This window comes from Mizuhopecten yessoensis, unplaced genomic scaffold (assembly GCF_002113885.1).
Source record: "Mizuhopecten yessoensis strain PY_sf001 unplaced genomic scaffold, ASM211388v2 scaffold4999.1, whole genome shotgun sequence".
NCBI classification, from domain to species: domain Eukaryota; kingdom Metazoa; phylum Mollusca; class Bivalvia; order Pectinida; family Pectinidae; genus Mizuhopecten; species Mizuhopecten yessoensis.
This window is the reverse complement of record NW_018405827.1, coordinates 85894-108142: the sequence shown is the minus strand read 5'-3', so window position 1 is coordinate 108142 and position 22249 is coordinate 85894. Positions and strand designations below refer to the sequence as shown.

General features: G+C 34.9%; 1 protein-coding gene across 2 annotated transcripts; it reads left to right on the top strand.

Moving 5' to 3' along the window:
• Positions 1 to 548: 548 nt before the first annotated feature.
• On the top strand, positions 549 to 22237 carry LOC110450110 (gamma-glutamyltranspeptidase 1-like). 2 transcript variants are annotated; one of them, XM_021497374.1, is made up of 14 exons: positions 549 to 652; positions 1358 to 1469; positions 4028 to 4255; positions 4643 to 4740; positions 7391 to 7507; positions 10691 to 10892; positions 11777 to 11937; positions 12349 to 12495; positions 13590 to 13729; positions 14515 to 14702; positions 15182 to 15251; positions 15724 to 15864; positions 20209 to 20322; positions 21239 to 22237. In XM_021497374.1, exons 2-14 carry the CDS (start codon positions 1432 to 1434, stop codon positions 21380 to 21382), a joined length of 1788 nt encoding a protein of 595 aa, XP_021353049.1. In that variant the 5' UTR covers positions 549 to 652; positions 1358 to 1431; the 3' UTR covers positions 21383 to 22237. The 2 variants fall into 2 exon arrangements, with proteins under 2 accessions (XP_021353049.1, XP_021353048.1); XM_021497373.1 differs by lacking the exons at positions 549 to 652; positions 1358 to 1469 and adding an exon at positions 3268 to 3395.
• The last annotated feature ends 12 nt before the right edge of the window (positions 22238 to 22249 follow it).

The following is a 22249-nucleotide window of genomic DNA, read 5'->3' as shown; positions in this document are numbered from 1 at the left end:
AACCATCAGAAAGTGTTGATAACTCTATTTGACGATCAAAATTGCCATATGAAGACAATTTAATACAGGACTTACAGCGCATGTAGCACAGTTCCTTTTTAGGACAGGTTTACGCATGATGGAGAAGAAAAAAATAAAAAAATACATGTATCTATATTATTGGTTTAAAACAATATCTTGAATTAAACCAAAAATCTTTTTATTCGTCATAACAACTGTTGGGTTGATAGAACAACCTCTAAAGAGAACATGTATTTAGCACTATAAGATGATGTACCTCTCACATACGTTCTCTGACAGGCAGTGAAACCTTCATCTGCACATGTTAATTTACATTGCGAGGGTGTAAAGTGTTATGGAACAAGGTTAATAACTTTTGACGGGTGCTGTTGGCCTGTCTGGTCGATGCAGGCATTGTTTTCCATTACTCTTCACATATGGGTTAGATTAGCTTGGCCTATTTCAACACTATATCCTTCAACGGAAATCAGATACTTTAGTACTAAAAGTGTCTATATATAACACAGCTATGGAGAAGACTCGATCCTACATGCACGTGTTCATAGTGTATTGTGTGATAGATACATGTGAAGGGAGGACGTCTCATTGTCGTAGTGGTCTAGGATCACCCTACCAATGCTTAACATCAGAGGTGAGATATAATTAAGTTTTGAATATATATATGTGTACTTAAGTGTAACAACGGCGGCAATCGTAGTGTATTGATATATATATATATATATATATATGTATATTATAAAAAGAAAAATTCTTAACAACGAGTCTTTAGTTCGACTTACGGATCGACTTGATTTATAATATATATCTACTTACGGATCGACTTGATTTATGATATATATCTACTTACGGATCGACTTGAACTAAAGACTCGTTGTTAAGAATTTTTCTTTATATAATATATATTCGTTTGTAAGGATCATTTTTTCTGATTTATAATATATATATATATATATATATATACAAAACAAATGACAAGAGTTTCTTAGTACCTCCCTGTCGCTTTCACCTCTTACTTGCATATATATTAGACATTTAATGAAATTCTATGATTAGCCATTTGTATTAGAATGTATGTTGTACAAAAATGAGGTTTTATAACGCTAAGGCTTATTTTTAATTACAATTCAATACATCTATTAGGTAAAATATAGTCCATAAAACACTAACCATTAAACGTCAGTAAAATCAACAAAAATGTAACAAATATAATTGTATAATATCCATTACTGGTAAATGCATTTATATGTATATGCAACAAATTCATTTGAACTTATACTTACATAACAAAATGTATTTGAAAATATAGCAACATTGGATTTATTTTTTCTGTTCGTAGACAAATCACACTAAGACACCCATGTCAAAAAGCGTAACGATAGTATGCGGTTGACCTGAAGAACAATTGGACAGATGGCAAGTAACGGCAAGTGTGAGGCTGAGGCAGATGTGTAAGTTACGTGAAGTTTAAATTAAATTAAGATTAGATACTACTTCAGAACAGCTATTGGAAGTACTTATTTTGTTGTTGTACTCCAGTAATGACTTGTTAATTTGTTGGCAGCATAGGCGACCAAGAAATATGTATTACCTCTCATTAATTTAGTTTCCGCTTAAGTCTTAAATCTAAACAAGTTGACATTTTCCAAAAGACAACACGTATTTTAGTTAATGATATATTGCAATTTTTATTTATAGAGATTCAAGTACATATATAAGGTAACTACATGTATGCATATTACTGTATGTATACATCTTTAACTAGTTTGTTTGCCAAATATGTACGATTTATCCAAGTAACCGACAGATGATACGTTTAAGTATTCTATAGGAGGGGTACATTGGGTGTGTAAAAATGCCAGTATAATGTTAAGAACTCAACAAAAGGAGTTAAAACTTAAATAAAGATAACAAAAGTGAGTGTGGGTGGGCTTGAAGTGCCAAGTAAGATACGTCGACTTGCACACAGTTCTAAATTCAAAGATTTGTGGTCAATAAGTATCGTCTACCCGCCTCATCATTCTTCATCCATACGGTATTTTAGGGGACAAAAAAGGTAGGTAAATACTTAGATATTTACGGTATCGAATAATTCATTACAAGAGAATTTATCTGCATGAGTATAATGTATCGGGTGTCTAGATGTATGCTAGTAGACAAATAAAACACGATATGCAACGATATTACTGCAATAGAGTCATTGTGGGTCGTAAGTCAATAATTGCTAGTCTTTCTAAATCATCAATTTTTGTTTTAGTTGGCGTTAATTTGTACATTATGGATTTTCAAACGTGTAACACATACATGAAACATTTCTTATTTCGGTGTATTGTCGTTTTTCAGCATAGACAAAACAAATTATAATTCTTTGTTATTTCATTAAGAAAGCCACCCCGTTTTATATACGGATGTCTTTGTAAGGAAGATGAAACACAAAATCATTTAGTTTTAATCTGTGGCATAGTAAATGAGATTTGGTTTTTTTAAATAAAAGACACAACAAATACAAGCTTACCAAATATTAATCACGAAACACTTTTAATTAAATAGCAATAGGTGTATGACGTCATCAGCTTTGCTCTAAACTTGAAGTTTTAACATATCATTTTAGCATGTCCTTTCTTTATCTTCAATAAGACTAATTAATTTGGAAATATGTGATATCAAAGTTTTACTTTCTACACAAACAATGTACGTATTAAACGTGTCAAACTATGACAAAGGGACCAGCCGATCTTGAAACGTTGCGACACGCTTAATAAAAGTACCTTGTTTTTGTAGAAAGTAAAACTAAATGTCCTTTTTTGTCTAAATTCACTTTTAGTTTTCACTTTCACATTTCTTATTTAAAAAATGTCTGCATTGAATGAGCAAACCCTAATTTCTTCAGGAGAGACAAGCGGGCTACATCCAGAAAGTTAAAACAGAACACGGATTGACATAAATTAGAACAAAGTGTGAATGTCTCATTTATCATTTTAAAGTATTCTACGTATATTTAGACACACTTTTGTATTTATTGTATGTAAGAATATAAAGGGCTTGAGGTTACGGTTCAAAAATGTTCAGCATAACGAATACAAACTTGTGGCAAAACTAGTGGCTCTATATCTATTTTAAGACTGTCATTGTGTGAGCTCGAATATTAATACTACACTGGGTTTATATCAGAACGTTGACCTTTCAACTTTGACCTACGGTTATCGTGAATTCGTTAAACGTGTGTTGCATACTTAAGTAGCATTTACACACTGTAGTCGGAGATTTAAGCTAAGACTTCTTCAGGAGTACACCAAGGGAAGGTCAACAATTATCAACATGTCTTCACTAAGAAGGCGACAAACCCATCCAGAGCGGCGCGCAAGAGGTATACTAGCGTATGTATGTAATATCAGGTCACGAGTCCATATTGGGCAGATCACATTTCAGTATATGTGTCGGCAGTAGTCACCTAAAACTCAGACATGAGCGAGTTATTTTTATTTCACTTGTGAACCTTGACTCGAGATGAAATAATAATTTGTTTTATTTGACTGCGAGTGTTCCTGTCATGAATGGTGAAAGGGATGTTAATCTATCACATAATTAGACCTTCTATTTCAGTTCATATTCAGATATCCGGATCTTGACCTCTGTTTGTAAGCTACCCCATGTAAACACCACTCATCTGAAGCTAAAATGTAAAGATATTATGAAAATGAAATTGTGTTGGAAACGTTCAAACTTGCAATCACAACTAGGCATTCTTGAATACATATTCAATACATATATAATTCTCAGCGGTTTACGTTTTGTACGTTTTCAAACATTTCAATTATTAAACATAAACTAGCATACTCACTTTATAACGGTACGCGTGTAAAATAGGTGAATTTGCAGAGAGGCATGATCGAAATACTATGGTACATGTATGCTTAGTGCATGCATGAATATGCATGCCCTTTTTCAATGGATAACATTAAAAATATTTTTAGTATTGTATTAAAATATTCATTTTACCTATTTACAGAAAAGACAGCGAGAAGGACGGCGGTTACCTGACCTACCTGACCAGTCGTCCTTTACTTATCATCGGATTATGTCTGGTATTCGTTATCATTTATACCATAGCACTGACCGTAGGGATGGTACTAGCCATACGGAACAACAACAACAGTCACGTGGACACCTCTGGAGAAATGACTGGTGGTCAAGGTGCTGTAGTCTGTGACCACGAGACCTGTTCAGAGATTGGCAGGTAAACCACAACTAGAGCTGGGTATTCTGTAACTGTGATACAAATACATCCAAAACAAAATTAAGGGGATGTTATTGTATTTACGAAAAACCAGAGTGCAGTGAGACAGACTTAACATACCTGTAACACATCAGCGTAAGGCTAACTACATCATAACAGAAGTGTTCCTCCATACAGCACGAATTAACACACAGAGACAGTGACCTACCATGATATACAAACATATATAATTCCTCCATCACTATTAGGATTTTCAGAACGTCAAATGTAAATTGTAGTCAATATAGTTACCATATGATTTTCTTCATCAGTTGCTACAGTGATGGATGTGGTTGGACACTATTGACGTTGTTAAAGGATACTACCCGTGTCTGTTTTATTTTACAGAGACATTTTTAAGAAAGGAGGGTCAGCCGTGGATGCCGCTATAGCGACTTTACTCTGTGCCGGCCTCATGTCACCCCACAGTATGGGCATAGGAGGAGGTAAGGCTCATGCTAACGACAAGTCATTAAGCCAACTACCTACCTTGCCACCATTAGCCAAGGTACAAAATGATGATCTAGAAGGTTTTGGTGACAAATCTATGCATATTTACCAAGGCATTGGTTTAATACAAAATAATAGAGCACATTGTAAACTGTTTGTAGTATTTAGGACATAGCGTATATCAATGTGTTATTGTCCTTAAGACATTATATATACTCTCTCATGAACACAGATTACTAACTGTTGGCAGGAAATATTGAGTTCTCCTTGTCAATAAAAAACTTTATGTATGTATTTTATTCATGAGACAATTATATATTTTTTTGAGACGGAGACACCCTTTTGTTGCTATGTTCTTGGTTTCTACTTTGTTTCGTTCTACGTGAGTTGACTCCACCTTCTATGTCATATTTTTTCCTGGATTAGACGGAAGACATGACACGTACCATAAGTGATACAAGAAATATTTTTCGTTCTGAATAACCTGGATATTAATTGTTTAGTTCATGGTGCCTTTTTTCTTCAGTCCTAATGTTGTCTCTAAGTATCGACTTCAAATTTTGTCCTTGTGTATTGAGTCTTTGGTTGAATGTTGGATTGTTTGCCTAGGGTGGGAGATATGTTGGCCGTTTAAAATATTCTATCTATGTGTATTTTTGCTGTGATGTGTTATATTTTGTTGAAGCTTGGGTATTTGTTTGACATTATAGTGAATTTCTGTTAATTTTATGGTACACTGTAGTTTTTGTGGGTTTACGCTCTCGTAAGCTCGTGTTTTCTTATTGAAACTGTCGTTTAGTTTGCCATCGTTTATTGCTGCTGTAGAATAGTACATGCATGTTACGCTTGTTTCCTGTCACGTTGGGCGTTTCTTTGTAGGTTAATAATGTGACATATTCTCCTCTTGTGTGTGTTGAGGCCTTGGTACAATAGATTTATATATTTTTTAATATTAACTTTATCCGTTAACCTTTACCATACGCATATCATTCGTGTTGAGCTGGTTTGATATATTTTTATATGACATGCCCCTACCTTTTGACCATGTTATGTCTTGTATGTCATTGTGTGTTTACGTTGTGGTATGTTCTGTACCTGTTTGTTATCGCTGTGGTACCAGATATGCCCTTTTGTATCATTTTCATTCCATTAGGCAGAATTTACGATACACATATGAGTCAGTCGAGTAACACTGGTTTGCTTGCTTGGGTAGAGTTTCTTGTTTCCGTTAAAACTAAGGTCATGTGAAGGCGGTATCCACAGAGGATGGGATTACTGCAGGAACACGTTTAAGTGTCATCTTCCTAATATTTCATAGGCTCGAGATGAAAGCATAACATATCATTCGGTTGTATTATTCAGACAATGAGCTAAAATAGGTTGCTTCCGGATGATGTCGTCAAATAGACAAGAATGATGTTTCAAGTTGTGCAGACCACGTTTGGTACATTGTTTTTTACCTTCGGCGTCCACAAGACGTGAAAATTATACTGCAGTCAGAGGGTCCCAAATTAGTCACCAAAAAGGTGACGGGATTTGACGGGAGTATTATGGTATGGGTTTGTCCGGCCGGCCGGCGTAAACTTTTGTTTGTCCGGTAATCTCTTGCAAAAGTTATTACCTTTTGTTTATTTCAGTATTTGATTTTTGTCCGGCAATCTGCTCCTACATTTTTTTTTACGGATCTCTTTGAAACTTGGTATACATTATAATCATGATATGAAGTTGTGTCTCCATTAAAAGAATTTTGATTTGACGATTTATCCGAAAGTAGTGGTCCTTTGTTCATTTCAGTATTTGATTTTTTGTCCGGCAATCTCCTCCTACATTTTTTGACGGATTTCCTTGAAACTTAATAGGCTAAATAATCCTGATATGTTGTTGTGTTTCCTTGAAAAGAATTTTGATTCGACAATTTTTGCAAAAGTTATTGCCCTTTGTTTATTTCAGTATTTGATATTTGTCCGGCAATCGCCTCCTTCATTTTTCAACGGATCTCTTTGAAACTTGGTATACATTATCATCATGCTTTGAGGTTGTGTCGCCCTTAAAAGAGTTTTGATTCGATAATTTTTCCAAAAGTAATTGCCCTTTGTTCTTTCAATTTTTGATTTTTTGTCCAGAGATTTTCTCCTGCATTTTTTATAGCATGTCAGCTAACCACGCTTAGAATGATGCAGATCTCATTTCAATGTAAGAAAGTACATAACACTCTATGGCATTCGACAGGCGTATATTGTTCCGCCCCGCGGTACTCTTGTTCTGTTTTATATTCTAATAACCTGTAAGGGACAATAGTTTACCAAAATTATATGAATAGTTATATAATGTGTAGTTTATTTTATTACCTTTACGCAATCTATCTACATTGTAGAAATATCAGAAATTTATACCTTTATACCTCGTTATACTGCCATCATTTTTTGCATATCCTAAATTAAATAAAGATTTATAATGATATTGGGAAATGTTAACGGTGAGCAGAGGGGAGGTTGAAATTTAAGGGTATCATATCGGGGTTCTCGTACGAATAATAGAATCTCGTTAGTCCAAACATGTCTGTTTCATGATAGAATATCCAGAATAAGGAACTTAACAGTCATAATGATGTTCTACCTACAAAATACCTCAATGCTAATTTTGCAGGGAATTTTATGGTCATATATGACGCTGAGACCAAAAAGACACTTACCATTAATGCCAGAGAGACAGCGCCAAGTGGACTTTCCTTAGAGCTAAACACACAGACGGGGCCAAGGCAGAGTGAGTATACAAAACACACAGACGGGGTCAAGGCAAAGTGAGTATACAAAACACACAGACGGGGTCAAGACAGAGTGAGTATACAAAATACACAGACGGGGTCAAGGCAGAGTGAGTATACAAAACACACAGACGGGGTCAAGACATGTGGGAATACAAAACACACAGACGGGGTCAAGGCTGAGTGAGTATACAGAACACACAGACGGGGTCAAGACAGAGTGATTATACAAAACACACAGACGGGGTCAAGGCTGAGTGAGTATACAGAACACACAGACGGGGTCAAGGCTGGGTGAGTATACAAAACACAGAGACGGGGTCAAGGCTGAGTGAGTATACAAAACACACAGACGGGGCGAAAAGGCTGAGTGAGTATACAAAACACACAGACGGGGTCAAGGCTAGTGAGTATACAAAAAGCACAGACGGGGTTAAGGCAGAGTGAGTATACAAAAACCACAGACGGGGTCAAGGCAGAGTGAGTATACAAAACACACAGACGGGGTCAAGGCAGAGTGAGGATACAAAACACACAGACGGGGTCAAGTCTAGTGAGTATACAAAAAGCACAGACGGGGTTAAGGCAGAGTGAGTATACAAAACCCACAGACGGGGTCAAGGCAGAGTGAGGATACAAAACACACAGACGGGGTCAAGGCTGAGTGAGTATACAAAACACACAGACGGGGTCAAGGCTAAGGGAGTATACAAAAAACACAGACGGGGTCAAGGCTGAGTGAGTATACAAAACACACAGACGGGTTCAAGGCTGAGTGAGTATACAAAACACACAGACGGGGTCAAGGCTGAGTGAGGATACAAAACACACAGACGGGGTCAAGGCTGAGTTAGTATACAAAACACACAGACGGGGTCAAGGCTAAGTGAGTATACAAAAAACACAGACGGGGTCAAGGCTGAGTGAGAATACAAAACACACAGACGGGGTCAAGGCTGAGAGAGTATACAAAGCACACAGACGGGGTCAAGGCTGAGTGAGTATACAAAAAACACAGACGGGGTCAAGGCTGAGTGAGTATACAAAACACACAGACGGGGTCAAGGCTAGTGAGTATACAAAAAGCACAGACGGGGTCAAGGCTGAGTGAGTATACAAAAACCACAGACGGGGTCAAGGCAGAGTGAGTATACAAAACATACAGACGGGTTCAAGGCTGAGTGAGTATACAAAACGCACAGACGGGGTCAAGGCTGAGTGACTATACAAAGCACACAGACGGTGTCAAGGCTGAGTGAGTATACAAAACACTAAGACGGGGTCAAGGCTGAGTGAGTTTACAAAACACTCAGACGGGGTCAAGGCTGAGTGAGTATACAAAACACACAGACGGGGTCAAGGCTGAGTGAGTATACAAAGCACACAGACGGGGTCAGGGCGGAGTGAGTATATAAAAAGCACAGACGGGGTCAAGGCAGAAATGAGTTTACAGAACACACAGACGGGGTCAAGGCTAAGTGAGTGTACAAAACACACAGACGGGGTCAAGGCTGAGTGAGTATACAAAACACACAGACGGGGTCAAGGCTGAGTGTTTTGTATACAAAACACACAGACGGGGTCAGGGCGGAGTGAGTATATAAAAAGCACAGACGGGGTCAAGGCAGAATGAGTTTACAGAACACACAGACGGGGTCAATGCAGAGTGAGTATACAAAACACACAGACGGGGTCAGGACAGAGTGAGTATACAGAACACACAGACGGGGCCAAGGCAGTGTGGGTATACAAAAATCAAAGAGGTCTAGGATTGGGTGAGTAAATGTATATAAACAGAGACCGGTCTTACAGAAGGACTTAAAAAGAGTGACACATGGAATATGATTTTTGTTACTGTAAAAGTTCTTATTTTAGCAGACTCAAATTTTAGCGTATTACTTGATTTTATCAGATCAGCGTATTGCTTAATTGTCGCACTCACAATATATATACAATAATAAATTATATAAAAAGCGCTGAAATTAGAATGCCGCTGAATATGTACGTTATCAGTATGTGACTCACACATGGGACTGGAACAAACGAGAATAGCTGACTTCTTTTATGTATACAAACTGTTGATAGGTTTCTAAAACGATGAGAAATACAAATGAAATCTACAATGCATATTTATATAAAACAAGTTTCAATATTGCAAGACATCCAAAGATAAATGGAATATAAAAAGGCACGGCATCACTCGACCCCGAAAGGGGAGGTAACCCTAAGCTAGAAAGCTCCTTTTTAGATGCTCCATCTTCTATATTGAACGAACATTTCTCGCGACCACAACTGATGCAGTGTTACGCGTTACCTTAACATTATAGCAGGTACCACATGTTTACGGATATTAACTTTGAATGAATTGATAACATTAGTTATAAAACATGACAAAACTACTTTCTCGCATTGAATATCGCTTACTGGGTGCAAAATATACAAACTTAAATCGAGACGCTCGCTAACCCACATCATGCCTAACGCATTGTGGTACTGATTGTAGCAATGTGTATATCATGTTTTATATTCTTTAATTTTTAATGTTTCTCCCTTTTTCACATGATTGTGTCCGTGCTCTCTTTCGGTCAAAATAATCTGAAGGGCATTTATTAGTTAACATATCTGTACTTTAATTTCTCAAAACATCTCGGGTTAACAATCTACCTAAAACTATTCAATATGATCATACTCAATAGCTGCAATATCACGCATATATCTTTGGTTGGTATCGCAGATGGCACGAGCTTCTGGTACGCGCATTCATGGATGCATACATTCGCGCAATACACGAACAATATCTGTTCCGACATATATTGTCATGTGTAGTAATGCATATAAATTTGATACGTAACAACATGAACATTTGTTCCTGATAAACATACAATATTTTTTGCGATTTTCCCCCTTCAGATTATCACAGATTATTGTCCGACTGCTGCCTGAAACAAACAACAATTCCGGACAAAACGAGAAAGGACAGAAGTATCCCTTAACATAGCAGCGTAAATAAGCCTTGCATTAAATGGGTCGCATTTTTTTTATATTGATACATTATGAGCAGGGGGTACCAACAGATGAATTCCGGCTAAAATATTTCCGGTCCTAATCAGAGGAATCATGCATGCCTCCTACCAATAAGATGAAATAAGAATGTTATAATTATGTGTTCTCGTTTACCACAGAGGCCTTGTCGATCGGAGTACCGGGAGAGGTCATGGGTTACTGGGAGGCGCACAGGAGGTATGGACGACTCCCATGGAAGGACCTATTTCGCCCTGCTATAGACTTAGCCGAGAATGGACATTACCTGGCATATACACCGAGATTATGTTTTGAACATTTACTTCGTGAGAACGTTGATTTGTCTCAGGACAAGGAATTTTGGTACATATTTTTTGTTAATTGTTAATTTATTTATCAACTTCCTGAATATCTTTTAACTATTTAGCTATTTATGGTATTATTGACATGTTTGTATTGCATTAAAACGGGTATATAGCGACTTGTACAATATAAAACTTTCCCATTGTACATGTTCACGCATTTTTTGATACGATTTAAAATCTCATCTCGTCATGTTGTAAACTAACCAGCGTTACTTGTTTTCTTACCGTGGTATAGGACGGTTCTGGTTTCAGACCAGGGTTTTTATTACCCTGCCTCCACAACCTTAAAGGTTACCTCTTTCATTAATCGACTTGGCAGCACTAGATAACTTATTATGCAGTTGTGGTCCAAATACATATAGGATGGACTAAAACTTAATCAGAAACTACATTACAAATTCTTACACCGGGAATGATTTTTCACAGTTAATTATAGAAAGTTTTAAGCGTCTTTAATATTTTAAAACAAAAACACATAACGATCGATAAAATCCAAAAACGAGAAACATCAACAAAATGAGAGTTATAAGTAAATTTGAAATTGTTAAGTGGGAACGCCGGTACTACAAAATCCTTCAGAGCGTGTATTTGATAGAAAGTAACACGTGAAGTTATCAATGTTTCCTTTTAATTATTTCTCAAATGTATTTAGAACCTAAAAATTAAGAAATTATTCTCGTCCAGTTACTTGTTAACTTACATTTCTGTTATGCGTTGTTCAAATCTTATTTTATGCAAAATTTAAGAATCAGTAACTGTTAAAATTAAGGTACCGTAACCAGAATAATTAAGGATTTGTTCTAAAGTGTATCATCAATCAATACTCTAAATTATTCAACTGTTATATTTAATGTTATAGTATTTAATATTTCTTTGTCTTAGTAAAGTCTATTGTGATGACACCGGTAAGATAGCACCAGAGGGAGCCTTAATCAAACGGCCCCGCCTGGCGCAAACCCTGAAAGGGATAGCTGACAACGGACCGGCTTACATACATGAAGGCCCGGTAGCGGATGTCATTGCTCGTGAAATACAGTCAAAAGGTAGCGTATCGATCGATCAGAATATATATACCTAAAGCTGGAACTACATGTGAATAATCAGAAACGAGCAGTTTAAAACACAATCTGTATATCTTGATGCAAAACATTATTGTGTGACGTCATAATTAAAAGATTGATCAAATGAATCACTTTCAGGGTGTTGCAAACAAAGGGAGTACCTGAAAATGCTTACCAACTCCTAGCAAGTTTATACAATGCGGAAGGTTTAGACCCCTCAAGCTTTAAACGATGTGGAAATTCGTGATACCAATACGGCTATAAACACCATTCATAGGAATTAAAGATATATACAATGTGTATAAATAAATAGACAAAAATAAATAACTTAACTATACAACACATACTCCAAGTGAGTCCTAGATATTTAAAATGTTCTGTGTGTGTGTGCAGGCGGTGTAATTACCAAGAAAGACCTTGCAGAATATGCCCCTGTTGTGGATGAAGGCATTTCTATAGATCTCGGTGACGTCAAATTACTTACAATGGGCGCACCCAGTGGAGGACCCATTCTCGGTTTGATTCTCAACATACTGCAAGGTATAACTTATCCATAAATATTTTTCGTAAATATTTATTTGACACTTACTACAAAGCGGTTTCCTATATTCATATTTTACATGAAAAAGGCAAAAGAACAAGTGGAAGTATATGCGTTAATATGTATTTCCAGTGGAAATTGTGAAGAGCCAATATACGATAATGATAACAACTGCACACTGTACATGTAGTTACATATATGATACTGTATAGATGCTATCCAGCTTTACTTGAAAAAGAACTTAAAAGAGCGAAATTGAAGTATATCACGAAGCAAATAAAAGCAATGCGACGTAACGTGAAATTTTCAAAAAAATATAAACATGGTTGGGAGTGGTGAAACCTTTTTATGAAAAAATACCATTTTCCTTGCTGACAGTATAAAGAAGATTAAAAAGTCATCCTACAAAAGCAAAAGATGATTCTGACACCCCCCGATACGACTTTATTTTTGAAGGATCACTGACAATCTTAGACAAGCAGTTTTGTGTGTTTCAGAAACAAAACAATAACTTACTTTTATTATATCCTGTATTACAAATGTTTTTATAGCAACTGATATTTGTTATGTTTACAAAACTTAACCTTGCATTACGGAAATAGGAATATTTATGTGAGCAAGTTTAGTTATGGGAAACAAATACTAGAATGTATTAAAATGTATTGTATATTATTCCATATTACGTTCACTATGAATAAAAAATACTACTTTGCATTATTCATGTAAAGTTTTCCCCCTGTATTTTCCAATTATTCATAGTTTACCTATTGGGGTGAGTGGTTTCATATTGCAAGCTAAGATGAAACTTCAATGGGGAGTTGTTAAAATTAAATATTAAAAAGCGATATCTCAAAAACAGATTTCAGTAGTATTGGCTTCAAATTAAAATGTCTTTCTAAACATCTTTTCATGTTGGTAAGTACGAATTGTAGAAAGTTTATGTATCACAAACTTAGTATCAACGTGTGACGTTTTGATGACCATTACGACGACAACTATATTATCATCTTCATCAGATAAATGACCAGTGACGTGTATGTAAATATCCTTTCCTCAATTTAAAAGTCTTATTTTATCTCCTTTTAAATTGTAGGTTTAAAATTATCAGCTGAATCATTATCTTCAACTGAACAATACACAAAAACATTACATATAGTAATAGAGGCTGTCAAATTAGCCTTTGGGGAACGATGGCAGTTAGGAGACCCAGCTTTTGTACCGAAAATGAAAGAGGTGAGTAAACATTTTGTCAAGTAATGTACCCATCTCCTGCATTCTCGGGGGCATTGCAAAAATACTGACGGTTGTCGTTACCCTTGTATGGTCATATGACACTTGAAATCCTCTCGCAATCATTAGAATTTTAGCACATGGCCTTCTCGGTTGTTAGAAATTAAACTCTGAAAACAAATTAATGCACGAATATAGTTCGTGTGAACTAGACTTGATAGCCTGTTGAATGTTCAACACTTATAACTTTACCTTTTCGCCCTGGATCGATAATATATATTCAACAACACGTGAAACGATAATTTACTAAACAAAATAAATTGCAGAGAAACGAATCCGAGTTTAATGTTTGATGAAAGTATCTATCTCAAAAAGGATGAAAAGAATCACCAGCCCCATTAGACGACATTGAATTCTGATTGCCGGACCTCTATTGCTTTTTATTCTATACATACATGTTTTTAAATAATTGCTTTATGTTTCATGAGTGCAAATGTTGAACCCATTTGATCGACTTTGTTGTATGTCTCGTCGCTCATTACTCGATTTTAATTGTGTTAAAAACGTCCAGCGTTGGGGTCACGTGTTATATTTATGACGTAGTTCGTTAAGAGAAACGTTTGTCCGATGCTGGGATAGGCTTTCTATTTAAAATATCATAGATTATTTCCTTAAACAGGTACAGTGTAATTATAATTAATAGTTTACGCTTGAACTAATCTGAGAAACATCAGCATAGTTGTTGCTTGTCGCTTTTTTTTTATAAAAACATTTTTCATGTGAATTAGGTTGTCGATAAAATGACGTCTGAAGCGTTTGCTGATGAACTGAGAAGCAAGCTAGACCAACACGAAACTCATGAATCGTCCTATTATACAAACACATCATTCCAAGCGTATGACCATGGTACTGCGCATGTGTCTGTGCTAGCGCCGGACGGAAGTGCTGTAGCTGTCACGAGCAGCATTGATTATTTGTAAGTGAAGTATTAGTGCATGTTCATCTCACGTTTCAACATTCAATTAGTTAAATTCTTAATATCTTACTTTTTGTGCTAAACCATTAGGAAACAGGTTGTGGCTTTTTTTTTCGCAATACTGATGTCCAAACATTTGTTGCTATTACAAGAAATTTTATGAAGACGTCATTTTGGTGGCGTTTCATAAAAACACAATGTTGGCTTATTTCAAAATGACAAATCACCATTCCGATGCTATTGGGAGATTCAAATACAGTTCCGCAGAAAATGACTTTTAGAACGAGGTTTGTATCTTCGAAAATTATGATCATATTAATCATAATATTACAAACAAATAACTCAAAATGGCAGCCTGTGAAATGCGCTTTGGAAGACTTTTTTACCATAATGAGTGAATTTTATTTTCATTTTTACTTACACATATTTGTTTATAATAACAAGGCTTCTCTGATTTCTACCTTTTGTTTGATTTTCAGTTATGGGTCGACAATCATGTCTGAATCTACTGGAATCATTTGGAACAACGAAATGACAGATTTCTCAAAGGTACAATTATTAAAGGAAATGAGTGAAACGCTATAAATATGTATGCATATATAATGCTTATAATTATTACATATTTTGTTAAAACATATTATCCCGTCAACTGCTTGCATTGTAAATCTTTAAACGGAACAACCATGTTCCTACGAATATCACTGACATTTTGTTACACTTTTACAACACATGCATATACCCAGTTAACGTTGTTAAAATACTTGTTAGGTTTACAAGTTAACATTTGCTTAGAGCTTATAGTATTTGATTTTTTCATTTCATTTTTTTTCAAGAAATAGTTACTGACATCACAAAACGTTTGATACATTCTACTTTAAACATCTCTCTTCTCATTGAGCACCTCACAAAAACATAATTTGTAAATCGCCTCCTGAAAATAAACTCCAATAAACAAAGAATATTCTTAATTAACAAAACACTTAATACATGTTTCCCTTGGTAATCTTTCCTCTCCTGTCAGGATAACCCACGGAACCAGGTCCAACCGGGGAAACGCCCACTCTCCTCCATGGTACCATCAATATTTGTGGACAAGTCAGGTCTCGTGAGACTCGTCATAGGAGGAGCTGGTGGTATGTCGATTACACCAGTTGTAGCCGAGGTAAATATATCTTTTTATGTCGTCCCCCCTCGGTATGACACATGCGTGGTCATTTTGACTTTTTTTCTTTTACGTAAATTTAACGACAGAGTCACCGAGATAAATTCTTAAATGATTACAACAAATATGCAATTCTTCTGTGTCCAATCATTTCAAACATGTTGGAGTTTAAGAAATTAATACAGAAAAGCACTGTAGTCGGCAGTTGCCATTGTGACGATTAATTTAAAGGACAATGTAATTCCCAAACAGAATATTGACCTGCTATTCTAAAAATAGTAACATCGAATCAATTTACTAAAAACTTTACTTTACTTTAGCTTTAAAGCTGACTTTACCTTACAAATGTCCACGTCCAATAACAGTTCATGAATTGCGGACAACCCTATTTCATATATCTGTATTAACTTTACTGTCAAAACCTTTTATACTAATAGAAACCGTGATATTTTCGCCCTCAATATTTCATTTAACTTCATAAACTTGCTTGTTGTAAAGTTCATTGAAATAGAAGATTCAATTATTTGAAAAAACTGTGTGTTTCAGTAATGGTATACATATTATCTGAAGTGATCATATTGAATCTCAAGACAATTATTTTTTTCCAGAATCAGTAAATATGCAAATATAGCAGATTTAAATATTTCCTTAATTTGTCATCAAGCTTTTACAGTTTGATACATAGAGTGAGTTATGGTTGGTTACCATGTTTAACTAACTCGAGTGAGCTTATTTTCTAATTGTGCAAAGACAGAAGGTTTACTGGGTGTCGTTTTCAATTTTAAAATAAAATAAATTTAAATTTAATTTCAATAATAGTAAAATAAACTTGATATTCAACCACCGTTTGGGGTCATTTTCTCCCCATAGCGTTCATATTGTATGACTTTGTCTTTGCCTTTTGTAATGCATAGGTACGTTTCCAATACCGTCTATAACGATACATGTACAAAGTATTAAACATCAGTATTGAATCTGGCTCCGGAATCTCGAAACTTCTTAAACCCATTCTAAGTGCTTAACTTTAAGCATATAATTAAACAAATGTATCTCAAAGGTTCTTAACCCATTCTCAATTCTTAACTTTAAGCATATTCTCAAAAAAGTGTATCTCAAAGATTCTTAAGTCTCCATTATTAAATTTTAAGTTGAGAACAGGTTAAATAATTGAGAATGGTAAGGAGCATGCTTACATATTTAAGAACGTGCTTAAATACACAAAATTAATAACTATAATTGTATGATCATTCATGAATTCCAACCGCTAAAAGCGAGTGAGGAGACAAAAGTCTTTGTGTTTATATTTATTTTTTATTTATTTATTCATAATTAGCTAACACATCGGATATAATTACAGAACCAGTATTTGGGGTCATATTCAATACAGTCTTATATCATCGGATATCCATAAAACCAGACGTCGGCAAACAACTAATGTGGACGATTTGGTTATGGGGAAAAGAAAATTTTATCCGAGGATTCAGAATTTGGGGTAGGTTCTGACCCCACCCGAGTGTAAAATGTTTATATCCCGAATATTCACATAATGAATCCGTCTTAATACATCAACAATCTCGTTACAACCTGTTAATATCGTTACACACATTAAATATCGCATTTAAAACTAGGTCAGTGCTTTGTTAATGAGATAAGTACTGTGTTTTAAGGAGATACCCAACTTGCTGTCGCTTTAAAATGAGATACCCAATGCGTTGACTCTAAGGGTTGTCAATGATTAACTGGTTACTGGTTCCACAGGGGTTCGTTACAAATGTCTGAAATACACAGTTTCTATACTGATATGGGTCATAGCACACATAAACCTGTTACCAAAATCAATAACCGAATATTGGGATATTTATGTACCCCATATTATGCTCCATGTTAAACTGACTTATGCCTGCAAATCTTCTATCGATGAGGCCAAAATTGAATTTGTTGGCATTAAAAACAACGCTCAGACTGACCTGTTCAAGGGTGTTATTTTTGTATTGTATTTGATTTTAAAGATTGACAAAGAGAATCCACACTATAACAAGCATGAACAGATTTTAAAAGGGAGACGGAATGAAAAGTTGTGAAATGCCAAGAAGGACTTGTTTTTAAGGATTTGACGTAAACTAATTTCAGAAAGTGCTCAATTGAATGATATCAGTGAAACGTAAACAAAATCGAGTAGAAATAACTTGTATCCCACTTTATGATGACCGATGCATACATTGTCAATTCAATATAATAACACATTTCCTGCGTTTAGGCGTTGAGAGCTTGATATACAAGAATCAGGTATCATGAAAATTAATGTATATGAAGTGTTAATTAATTCCGAATGGAAAAATTGCTAATCATATAATGTAGTTATTGTTGTTAATTGTTTGATCACCGAACTGACCGATTAACCGGTTATTCGGTGGGAAGATTTTTTCGAGTAACCAGTTAGTAAATTTGTCCGGTTTGGCCGCCCTAGTTTTAACATTATAGAAAACACGTAAAAATAAGCTTTTTACTTCTTCAAATTTAACCCAATAGGCTCCTGTACCAGAAATTTTGATTTAAAGTGTGGAACGGTTTGTGTGGTGTTCCGTGCGTACATATTTATAACCCTTCTTTTCATCGTTCAATTGAATTCATATCTGAACATATGAAGTTGTACCTTTGTATATAAATGTTTCCAGTCATGGTTCTAATGAATCGTCATAAATAACAAATTAATTTAATCAGTTTAGGATAATTATTCAATATTTTCTTTTAATATCTAGCATTCAATGGTATGTCTGTCATAACAACAAAAATGGTGTCATCTGTTTTTTAATATCCAATATTTAGCTTGAAAAGTTAAACATGATTTTCAATGCATGTATGCACTACAAAAGAAGTGCGGGATTATCTATCCTAGTTAATTCCTACACTGATATTACTTTTTTTCATTAAAGAGTTCCAAATATGGCCCCTTATGTATCAACAAACACATTCTTAGTTAAGTAAGTTCTTAAATATACACCAACTTGAGAAATTCTCAGCTAAGTACGTACTTAGCTTAAGAATGGAAAGTTAAGAATTGAGAATTAAGAAGTTTCGAGATTCCAGGGCCAGATGTTGATTATCAACATTTTAGGATTTTTGCTTTGTTACATGAATGTTGTTATAGCAACCATAATATACAACGTCCCTACAAAATGGCTTAATGTTTTGTTAATTCCTTATTGGTATTCGTGTCAAACCAACCTTCTGTCCTCTTGTATTATTGACTAAATAACACTTCATCTGTTGAGGGAATCTCTGTTGTCAGATATACCGATTAAAGGATCCATATACCGACGCCAACAGCTGTAAATGTGAATTGAACACATTTTTTTCTGAACTTGTGGAATTTTGATTTAAAACATCAATAAATATCGCAAAAATGAAAAAATGAAAAAATGATACAACGGCACTCGAACCCTTGACGTTCCGATCGTTACACTCTCGTTTTTACCATCTGAGCTATATAGTCAACGGTATAAACCTTGCCCAGTTGCGTAACGGTTTTGTCCAAACTGAAATAAAGGTGAAGTTACTATACAAAATACAAAAAATGGGTTTCTCTGGCTAGTATTTAGCCGACTCTGGGACAGGGATACTTATTCATTGCCACCATAAACCTAGTTAAAAAAGGTATTTTTCGCACCTAAAACAGGAATATCCCCCATAATACCCAGTGCTAGATTTTTCACGACTGATCTGTCTGGCACTTTTATACGACGATTCGCGGAATTTTTACACAGCAATATATTAATCTGTGCACTAACGCAAATGATGCAGTCGAGCATTGTTTTTGTTCTTTTTCGTCGTTATATGTTTTAGTTTCCTACTGTTAAAAATAAAATATAATCTACACTATGAAATGCGTTTTCTTTTGTGTAAGGACAAACTGTACTGTGTACGCTGAATCATTCAAAGGTAGCTTTTGTAGTTAAGCGGCAACATTGATTTGCAGCCCCGGACGGGATACTTGTAGACTATCGCGTAATTGAAAAGATTTTTCGAACTAAAAGGTGCGAGAAAAAAGTATATTACCTGTTACTGAGCGAGATCGGGTTATACAGTTTCGGCCTAAGCTTCTGTGATAAAAGCTTAGCCCGAGATTGAAATAACCCGATCTCGCTCAGTAAGGTAGATTTTATTTTTGTTTTTCCGAACAAGAGCAAGAATGAACTTGTGAATTTTTTGGGACTTCATCACTTTGGCTTTCAGAATAGCTTTGGAAATTTTATTATTAAAAACACGCATGCCCAGTCACGCAAACTGATATTTCTTGTGTTCAATTCGGTTAATTGAAAACTATTTATGTTTTCTGTTCAACAGGTTTCTGCACATGTACTGTTTTTGGGTGACACTCTTGGAAAAGCCATGCGACGTAAACGATTCTATCATCAGCTTGAAAAAAACGTTTTGGTGTATGAGAAAGGATTTCCACAGGTAAAGAACTATGTTTACTGATAGTGCCGATGTAGAATCACCATAACTACCAGACCATGTCCAATGTCCAGCCATACTTGAATTTAAACTACTACAACTCATTTTCATGGAAGTTCGTCTTTGTTGATCCTTCTGATGGTATGGAACTCAAATTGGTTCCATTTTAATTGTCGCAATAATAGCTTACAAGAGTTGCTGTTTCCATTTCATATGTATGCAACTTCAAATTAAGCTTCATGTATATTGTATTTAGTTCTAAATGTGGCTAAAGTTGTGCATCCTTAATTAAATAATATATCAATTCTAACATATTTAAAATGACAGAATAAAAGTACATGTTGGTATTACTATCAGTTCTGGGATCCGTTACAATAACAATTCATTTATTGTGTAGTCCAATATACATTGTAATTCGACTAACACATCTAGAATTGACATTTCATGACTTCTCAATGTTAAACGCAACACAGTTTCCCTTTCCTCTCCACCAAATATGCATTATCTGTTTGTTTTTATTTATTTAAATTGCAATGGATAATTTTCATATGAGTATATTTAAATTGTACAAAAAAGGTTTAAATGGAATTTCTGAAGCTTTGTGTCATTCATAATATACACGAGTTAATTTGATTTGTTAGGAAATGTCTACATGTACTTGCTGAAAAGCGTTTCGTTTTTCATGTTTTAAATAACATTTCTCAATAATAAGATAGCATTTTCGCGTCTGTTCTGTAAATGTTATAACCATACTATATCTTTCAGAGGTATTCCTCTGATGCTGAAATAAAACATCGCTTCATATTTAAACAATGTTTTAACACTAATATCCTGTTATCAACTTTGCTAAAGACATTATGTTATTAACATCATGGAGATATTTTGTTTTGTAATAAGTACTTTAATTGTTGTTGTGCAGGACATCCTTCAGTCTCTATCTACGGAGTTTGGACACGAGGTAGCACAATATCCAGGATACATGGCTGTTTTGCAAGCAATCGAACGACATCCTGTCACAGGGGAAATAACCGGATTCCCAGACGAACGAAAAATTTATTTCTAGATCTATTTATGTTTTTTATGTATAATGACACACATATTAAACATATCTCTCGTTCCGTTTATGTTCTCTGAAAATAATATTTGCGAAATATTTATAATTGTGAATGAATCTTCTGACTAATTCACGCGAAAATGCATTGCTCACAAAAATAAAGTGATTTATATTACAGTAGTATGAATATGGCACTATGATAACTGCTAGAAGCATATTATCACATGTACCTTCATCGCCGTTCCAAAGAGATTTGTCCTGAAATTGTATAAGATGTTGTTTATAAAAGATATTACATGTAACTCATTTGAAAAATGAAGAAGAATAAACTCATGGCATTATGAAATAGTATATTATACTTATTAAGTATTGGCATAACTGGTAAATCTAACATTCTCACAAGTACATGTATAATGGCATCTACCTACATTGTGATGATAATAGTCACCGCGGTTACTTTACAACGACAACCTATAGCACATACCGACATTTTATCAATCATTGCCACTTCACAACCGAACATTGCATATTATAGGATTTTGTAGCAAGGCAATAATAGTCACCAGACCACCAAACTCCACCGACGACAACTTTACAAAAGATGCATGAATACATTTATTTAACTTATTAAAAAACTATGAAGGTTATTTATGCCTTGAAAAACTGTTCTAAATCAAATGTCAATTTTGAAGACCAGATTGGTTACAATAAGAGAAATAGTCAGCATACGTACAAACTATAACAAAAGATATACATAAGTGTCACCATAGATTCAAATATATCATAAGATATACAAAAGTGTCACCATAGATACAAACTATAACAAAAGATATAACTAAGTGTCACCATAGATTCAAATATATCATAAGATATACA

What these genes read in the sequence shown, in the direction of transcription:
- LOC110450110 (XM_021497373.1), top strand. Translation starts at nt 3,337, where the DNA reads ATGTCTTCACTAAGAAGGCGACAAACCCATCCAGAGCGGCGCGCAAGA. An exon ending in ACAGACGGGGCCAAGGCAGA is followed by an intron (nt 7,508 to 10,690) that starts GTGAGTATACAA and finishes CGTTTACCACAG; the next exon opens with AGGCCTTGTCGATCGGAGTA. An exon ending in ACGAGCAGCATTGATTATTT is followed by an intron (nt 14,703 to 15,181) that starts GTAAGTGAAGTA and finishes TTTGATTTTCAG; the next exon opens with TTATGGGTCGACAATCATGT.